Source organism: Geospiza fortis, unplaced genomic scaffold (assembly GCF_000277835.1).
Source record: "Geospiza fortis unplaced genomic scaffold, GeoFor_1.0 scaffold111, whole genome shotgun sequence".
In the NCBI taxonomy this organism is placed as follows: Eukaryota; Metazoa; Chordata; class Aves; order Passeriformes; family Thraupidae; genus Geospiza; species Geospiza fortis.
This window is the reverse complement of record NW_005054321.1, coordinates 3,506,779-3,515,615: the sequence shown is the minus strand read 5'-3', so window position 1 is coordinate 3,515,615 and position 8,837 is coordinate 3,506,779. Positions and strand designations below refer to the sequence as shown.

At 40.5% G+C, this 8,837-nt stretch overlaps 1 protein-coding gene across 1 annotated transcript in view; it reads right to left on the bottom strand.

Annotated features, from left to right (window-relative positions):
* Positions 1-255: 255 nt before the first annotated feature.
* The window catches only part of COLEC10 (collectin subfamily member 10), a 17,457-nt gene continuing 8,875 nt past the window's right edge, over positions 256-8,837 (bottom strand). The window contains exons 2-6 of the mRNA XM_005420694.2: positions 6,390-6,461; positions 4,967-5,038; positions 2,846-2,899; positions 1,789-1,884; positions 256-969 (exon numbers count right to left, since the gene is read on the bottom strand). Of these exons, the coding sequence (XP_005420751.1) occupies positions 578-969; positions 1,789-1,884; positions 2,846-2,899; positions 4,967-5,038; positions 6,390-6,461 (686 nt within the window). The 3' untranslated portion in view covers positions 256-577. The remainder of the gene's footprint in view (positions 970-1,788; positions 1,885-2,845; positions 2,900-4,966; positions 5,039-6,389; positions 6,462-8,837) is intronic.

Sequence of the window (8,837 nt, the reverse complement as noted above, 5' to 3'; positions counted from 1 at the left end):
GTGTCAACTGCACCACCCAGCTTGGTGCCATCTGCACGTGTGCTGAGGGTGCACTTCATGCCTTTGTCTATGTCATTAATGAAGGTATTAAATAGTGCTGGTCCCACTAGAGATCCCTGAGGGACATCCCTTGTCAATGATGTCCATTGGGACTCTGAGCCATTGACCAATACCCTCTGGATGCAGCCATCTAACCAATTTTTTATCCACCTTACAGTCTGCCCATTTAATCCATTTCTCCAGTTTAAGAGAATGTTATGGAACTGCTGAAATTATATTCTGTTCTGCATGGTCTAAATTTACCCCTAAATTACACATAGAAACGCCAACCCTAAGATGCATGTAGAAATAAAATAAAAATTCACAACTGGCTGGATGCCCCCTGCAGACCTGTGCTGACTTTACAGTCACTGATTACGAAACAGCAATTACTCTTGCTTAGCCCAGTGATGTGAAGGCTGGATTGAGCCCTGTCCCTATCCCTGGTTTCCTATCCCTGGTTTGCTCTCCCTACCATAAATGAATGAGGACGGGTTATTTTATGTACAGCAGGTGCCAGGCACATTCTCTGGCACTTTTATTTCCTCTTCTTGAGGAATTCACAGACAAAGTAGATGGTGACTTGGCACTCACAGTCATTCCATTCTCCTGTGCTGAGCATTTCCACACAGTCCTCGTGACCAGCTGGGTCATGAGGCTCCCCTTGCTTCCAGTTACTGTAGTTCTGCAGTGGGCTGTTGTCTGCATACACAAACTGTCCTTCTCTGTCCATGTCATTCAGCCCAATGAAGGTTCGGAACAGGCCGCTGTTGGAGATGTAGTCAGCAATCAAGGCATTGGTTGCCTCATCTTTAGGCATGGCCAGTGATCCTCCTCTGTCCCTGCAGTGGATCAAGGCTTCTCTGTAATTCTTCTCTTCTTTCACAATGTAATAGAATTTCTCATCTGTCTCTCTGATACCTGCTATAACTTTGAAGAAGAAAAATTGCTTAATGGCATGTCAACAGATGCTGAAGGTTATTCTATTCCAATATGACAATATGATTTTTACATTAGAGTTAATAAAAGGGAAGGAGGAAAAGTATTCCCACCACTGTATTTATGATGAATGATGAGGACATGATCAGAGATTGATGTGACTAATGGGATTGTCAAGCTCTTAGCATACATTAAGACAAGAACTACTCAGTCCTGATTGGCATGTCTCCTGTGATGCTTCAGTTTTATTTCCTGGATGTCTTGTCTAGGAATCAGCTTAAGGCATGCTAAATTGTCAAATGGCAATGTCTAATTCTGGATCACCCTATTGCTTTGTATGTTCTAGAATATAGATTGTGAAACAGTGCCTAAGGGTAAAAATACAGTGGTATAAATAGCTTTTCAGGCCCTTTCCATGTAGAGGCAAATGAATGTGACTGCTAAGATAAGATATTTTAAACACGGCCTGATATTCAGAGCTGCTGTAGCACTGTGGCATTGACTCGGAAGAAAATTTTCGTTGCTCAGCAGCTTTAAAAGGCAGACTCTCAACCAGTGAGTTTATAGCCTAGTGAATTAAGCAGTGCCAAGGAGCATGCCTGGATTTCTGGAAATTGATTGTCTCTGCTAATGGATTGCTGGACTGGTGCTGGAGTGGGCCTGAGCAGAGTTAGGCCTCAGAAAATTAACACACTCCCAGATAATTCAGGAGTCACCCCACACTTCCATAAATCAACAGTGGTTGAAGAATAGCAATGATATCTGTTATTGGAATCAAGTAAATCCCCTCAAATACTTAAGGATCCTTACCATTCTTCAGAAACTTGATGGATGTGTTAAGACGAGCAACATTGATATTCAGTTGTCCGACAAATCTGCGGTATCTCCCACAGTCACAGACAGTGCCTGATGCAATACAGAGGATAAAGGATTTACCAATTTAGAAGCATTTGGGGGTGGGTGTGTGTACATGAGAGTCACCTGTAGCCCACTTCCAAAGCTTCTGAAGACCTGGGCTCCACTTGTGGAGGGCCAGTCTTCACCTTACTCCACTGGCTACACTTGTGTTGATCAAAGTGTTTAATGTTTTAGCTCTGTACACTCTGTACACTCCCTTGCTAACTGGCTTAAGCAAGTTAATACTGACCCAAAAATCAATAGCTTTCAAGCCCTGAAGTCTCAGTTAATATTTTTCTTTTTTTTTTTTTAACCTGGAATTTGGCTTGCTAGAAGTTTTGTTTGCTCTTTTTGTTTTTCTCAGAAAGAAAATTAGTTGCTGATGGTTTCCCATTAAACACCAAATGGTCATTTTATATGCAATCTCTTAAAAATAAACACTAGTATACATTCAAGGTGGGTAACCATTCAATGTTGCTAGGTTTCTAATTCATCAGAGTCAAATTCTCCTCCTGTAAGCAAATGTATTGCGTTAATTTGACAACAGATTATGTTTCTATCTAATATCACTTTTTCATCCCCATGCTCCTATTAGGAAACTGTTAAAGGGCTTAATTCCTTTGATACTAAGTAACTTTCTTCTAGTATCCAGTTTAAATGCATACTGCTGGCCTGTGTGTTAGTTTTTATGATACCAAATATTACCCATGAATTTGGGTGACTTCATATTTTGTGCATGCTGGTATATTAATAGGAATCAGTCATGTTCCTACACTATCCTTTATTTTCAATCTCTTCCTTACATCTCCTCTATTCTCCTTGGGCCTCAATTACATTTCATTTATTCTCCTTGGGCATTTCAATGTATTTTCCTTGGGCCTCAAAATTTCATGGAATTCCATACAAACCAACCCTGAAATCAAAGATCCAGCAGATTTGACCATTCTGCGCAGAAGGATGCATAGCATACCTGCTTTTCCTTTTTTTCCTGAAACCCCTGGTAAGCCTTTGGCTCCTTTGTCACCTGAATAAAGAGGAAAATATATTCTCAGATCTCAGACAGTGCATATGTCAGGGAAGCATATTCAAAAACTCTTTTAATAATATATTAACAGTGTGCTTTTGATAGGAAGCTCTAATGATCTGTACTGAAAGACGTGCCACGTTAAACAAACCATGATTAATTCTGGTGCATGGAAATGAGAGCCCTTTAATAGCTAACTCACTGATAACACAGGCATCTTGTGTGCTGCTGGCTCCTGGTACCACTTACTTTAAATATAAACCGCAAAATGATCCTGAGAGGCTGAAAGCACTTAAGAAATCTTGAAAAGGTGAGATCTGGGTTCTCTCAGGGGCTGAGGACAGAGCCCTTCCCCAAGTTCAGCAGCTCCATGGTGAGAGGAGGCAGCAGATGTGCTCTAAGCCACTGAATTCGTGCGTGCAAGAGACTGTATGTGTGGGCAGCTGTTGGCACCTGCATTAAGGACCAGCATTTAAGTTCAGTTTATGGAACTGGGATTTTTTGCATCCAACTGCTTTCCCTCTCTTTTGTAAATTATAAGAATGATAGAAATACTTCTCCAAATGCTCTCCTACTATATAACTGGAGGTGACCTGTTCTTTAAAAAATCTCAGTTGTAATTTGGGTCAGGAACAGCTGGACTTTATCTGAAATTTATGTCAGCGCTTTTATGAATAAAACCTCCAGAGGTCAAATCATACTACTACTTGCTCTGCCAAAACATTCTAATACTTGCTCTGCCTTATTGATAGCCATGTTCTTATGTACTTTTTACTTTATATGGTTGTGTTTTTTTAAAAGAATTTAGATGTTGGCTGTCATTTTAATTAGCAGCACACCCACAGCACACTTGCAAGCTGGATTTTCAGGCTTACTTCATTAAGAATCCCAATGTTTAGTCATAGATTTAAACAGTGACCTTTGCTTCCGCAAATAAAGAAAACGAGAAAAAACTGTAAGGGGACAATAAATTGTGCATTCAGATTAAAAGAGAACTTGATTTAAAGGCTCAGAACACTGGTTTACTTTCAGATAAAGAAAAGCAACTTGTGACATTCTTCATTTTTTGTCTCCTTTGGGGATTGATGACATTTTAGGAGATAACTCTCTGAGTTTTCAGTTTTTTAGGTGCTTCTGAAAATTAATCCCTCAGGTCAAAATACTTTCTTCTTGCCTGATACTGGGACTGGCTGGAGGCCATGAGAGGTTTATTAAAAACAGTGGTTTGAGAAGCTCTTCAGAGAGACTGTTCCACCCACTCAACAGAACTGCTGGTTTGAGACCCCAGAGTTCTCCTGGCAATGGTGGTGTCCCTGATCAGCTTTCAAGGCAGATCTTGTGTCAGAAGTAATATTCCTTGTTAAGTAGCTCTTTAGGAATATCAGAAAGGAATGCCTGAGCTTCTTCTCGAGATAAATAGAGCACAATTTCATTCAATTATTGTCCAGGCAGATTTGGAGTCTACCTTAATTTGCAAGTAGTTGCCATCCCTGCTTATGTGAGCACCTTCTTAAAATTCCTGAATTCATTCCTTACCAGGACAGGGATGTCCTGTGCATTGCTTGTCACATGACCCACGGCAGTGCAGGTGGCAAGGTGTGGCATCTGCAGCAGCAGGAGGACATTGACTTAGGCCTTCAGCATCCAAATCAAAGGCACACATTTGTCTCTTAGAGTGTTCAGAGGATTTACTTCACAGGCACTGAATTTCTCCCATCCTCCTTTACCACAGAATCATAGAATAGTATGGGGTGGAAGTGACCTTTAAAGGTCATCTAGTCCAACCCCCATGCAATGAGCAGAAACACCTTCAACTAGATCCCTCAAAGAGGATTGATGTCTTAACTCATAAAAGAAATTATTTTAGCCAAATTAGTTGGATATCTTGGATGAAGAAATAAAACTAGGGTATTTCAGTTCACTCTCATCACCAATCTTTATTCAAAACTTTATTTGGAGAGTATTGTTTGTACCATTATCTAATATTGCTTCATATCTGGAGCTCTCATAAAGCACATATTTACCTTGAGGGAAAAACCCCAAGAAAATTCCCAGATCAGAGCTTACCTTTTCCACCAATTGGACCAATTTTACCAAGCATTCCCTGGTCACCAACGTCACCCACTGGTCCTTTGTTTCCTAAGAGAAGAAATGAAGAGGAAATGAGTATGGATAGTTGCTGTAATTTCTTTTCTGAGGCACTCTTTAGGTCTCTACTGCTGCTGTTATTCCTGAGTGTGGCCAGTCTGCCTGTGTGGCAAAGTGAAGTAAGCACAGCCCTGAGGATATTTGGAAGAGTACAGCCAGATCTCTGCTCCTGTAGGGTACAACAGTAGGACATGGCATAGAACCTTAATAAAATTGCCTGTTCAAACATCATATTGTCTCAGAGAAAATAGAAACTAAAACTGCTAGTGATTTACTTCACAGCCTAAGGCTTTTTTATTTTTCTCCACCCCAGGCAAAACACTTTCCTAAGTCCTTGTGGCTTTGCTGGGAGTCCTTCTCAAAGCAGGACTGCAAGTAGGGAGCTACTAATTTTGCTGTATGTGTTTTCCCAGTCTTCAGAGCACCAAAATAACAGGTGTCCTTTTTAATTGATTAATAAATAGTGTAAGTTCTGAAATAGCTGTCTAATGATGACAGGCCAATCTAGGGAATCTCAGTTTGCAAAAGGACTTTAACATCAATAAAATGCTTTGTAAATGGTTGATTCCCTGAATTCCTTGTATCTTACCTGATGTTCATTTTAAGGTAAGAAGTGAAATCATAAGAATGCAATTAAAAATGGAAGAAGGTTTTTATTATAACAATAATAACAGAGTGATTTTAAAGTTTCTATAAAAGTAAAAACTTTCCTGATTAGTCTTAAGCCACAGTCAAAGAAGGAAGATCTTGGACATGTATTGTCATTAAACTCTAAAGATAAATTAAGCTTTCAAATTAGAGTATGCAAACAAGGCTGACACAGTCACATCTGGTGCCTCTAAATGATGTGCCCAGGTCACACTGTGGGTATGGAACATATTTAATTGAGCCAAGTCCTGAAACATCTGCAAGGCCTTGTTCTCATCTTGGATGCTGTTTGATCAGAGGAACTTTTTATTTGTATGGCTTTGTTTGCTTTGTCTCCAGAATACAGACAACTGAAACCAAATTTTATTGAGCACCCTGACATGTTGTTAGGCAATAATGCTCAAAATTCAATTTCAACTAAAGGCTAATATCAGTAAGAGTAATCTTTCTGATTATGTATATGATATAGGTTTTCTGAATCACACTCATGACAGCCATGTATATTTGTCTTAAGTATCAATAGGAATTGAACCAAGCTAAATATTGTTATATTTACCAATTAATGTTTGACAGGATTGTGAAATCCACTGGTGAAACAGAAATTAAAAGCATTAAACACCAATCATATGCATCAGTACAGTCGTGTATAATGATATTCATATGCCAGCAATAGCCAACAAACCATTATAAATACCTTTTGGTCCTTTTGGTCCAACCTTTCCTTGTTTGCCTACTTCTCCTCTGTCTCCCTTTTCACCTTCATCCCCTTCCAAAAAAACAAAATAAAACATCATGGTACATTTCTGTCAGTGCAGTAAGTACAACTAAACACATTCAGAAAGAAAAATTCATGGTTTTTTCCCCCTACTGATTTCTTTTTATTTCACATTGAAGGCACAGCAGACATGAGATAAATTTTCAGAAAAGAGATGAGGAATCTGACCATCATTAGGAAAAGTGAAAAGCTTTCCCTTTCAGAGAGGCTGTTACAACATGAAAATTATACAACAGCAATTCCTACTCCTACACTTTAAACATTATTAGCTATAAAGCAGATAAATAAACCAATCTTTTGGTATTGGGAAACTTGAGCACACAGGGGCAAACTGCCAAGGGAGGCAACAGGTGTTTATTAATTGTTCCTAGTGATTCCCTTCCTAGTGACTCTGTGTTCAGGGTATGCAGATGCATTTGGAATGAGAGGAATGTAAATATGTTGAAATAGATCTTGACATAGACCTTGGCACTTAATATGACACAATTCTTGCCTTCATTTTTTGACAGATGGCATTTGTATGTTGGTACAAGAAACTTGTTTTGCAATTACTCCAATGCTTTATTTTGAAAGGTCATGCAGAGAATATCTGTAAGAGGCAAAATCATTGCATTTATTATGGTAGTGCAGAGATTCTTCTAAATGAGATTGAGACCCTATTACACAGGTTCTTGTATAGTTCTGTATAAGCATTTTCACTGTTGGAAGACAGTCTCTCACTGTGCAGCATATAGGGTAAAAGTGCAAGGCAGCAGTTAGTCAGAAAGAGATGTTATTTCCTTCCACAAGTAGCATACAAGGTTGCTTTGCATGGAAGGCAGGAAGGCAGCAAAGAAGTAAGGAAAGAAAGACTAAAGATGATTTTGTCATCTTCTTAGTTTGGAGCCAGATCATAGGAGGAAGATTTTTTTTCTTCCCCCAGCAGAGGTGGGGAGGAGACACACAACTCGCCTGTAGCAAAGGGCCCTCACTGAGCAGGGCAGCCTTCCAGAGCCTCTCCCATTGTTCCCTGCCCTTGTTGGCAATGAGCCTTGCTGTGCAGTGGGGAGCAGGGCCACAGCCTCTTGGCTCAGCCAGGAGCTCACATGGTAGTGGCAGCCAGTTGGTCGTTCAGTATGTGGAGAGCCAAGGGAGGAAAGTGTGCCTGGATGTCAGCTAGAGGTGAGGATAGAACAGCAGTATATGACAAGACCAATAACCTGTCTCACTAAGGGTGGTGCCTGCAGCCCCAGCAAAAAGTGTGCAGGGAACTGAGGTGTCCTGAGGGTGACTATGGCCCAGGCAGCCACTTCCAGCCTCTCACAGCAATGGTCTCAGTGCTTACCTGAGCCAAGCACTGCATCACTATGGTATTTGCTGGGACCCTCGTGGCAGGGAGGAATGATGAGTCTGACTCCATGTTCTCAGAAGGCTAATTTATCATTTTATGATACTATATTATATTAAAGAATGCTATACTAAACTATACTAAAGAATACACAAAGGATAATTACAGAAGGCTAAAAAGATCATAATGAAAACTCGCTCGTGACTCTCTCCAGAGTCCCGACACAGCTTGGCCCTGATTGGCCAATGAGTGAAAACACTCACACCAGAAATCCAATGAAACAATCACCTGTGGGTAAACAATCTCCAAACACATTCCACATGTGAGCACAACACAGGAGAAGCAAATGAGGTAAGAATTTGTTTTCTTTTTTCTCTGAGGCTTCTTAACTTCCCAGGGGAAAAATCCTGGGTGAAGGAATTTTTCAGAAAATGTGGATGTGACACATCCCCTCCCCTCATGAACAGCCACTAGTGATTCTTTCCTCCACCAATTAACCTTGTGCCTTTTAAACCCATTTATACCTTTGGCCCTTATATAAAATATCCTGTGGCAAATAGCTCAATTATTTTTTTAATGTGCTGGGGAGAAAGTACCTTCCCATGGTTGCTTTAAGACTGATCATTACATTGGTCTCATTTTTTTTCTGAAAAATACTGCCCCACTCACTCCTGGCCTTCAGCTTCTGTAGTCAGAGGTAGCATGTCATGGGCTGTTCTGTAGAGTGATAGCAGATGAGAAGTGCTACACATTAATTGCAGCACATAAAATTTAGTTTTAGCTGTTTGGCACCTTTCCGTTCCAGTTACATGGACTGAGCTGAGCCTGTCCCTTTATGCTGAAAAAACCCTTCCATGCTGGGACTCTCTTGTGAAGGGCAGACTCACCCTGTTGGTCAGGATGCCCTTTGGGGGGAAGGTCAGTGGGCCAAGCTGAGGAAGATAAAGGGCTGAACTTCAGTTCACATTGAAGGGAGGAAGCAGTTGCTGAAGGGATGGACAAGGAGGAAACAATGTGGTGTGTGCTGGCTCACTCAGGCT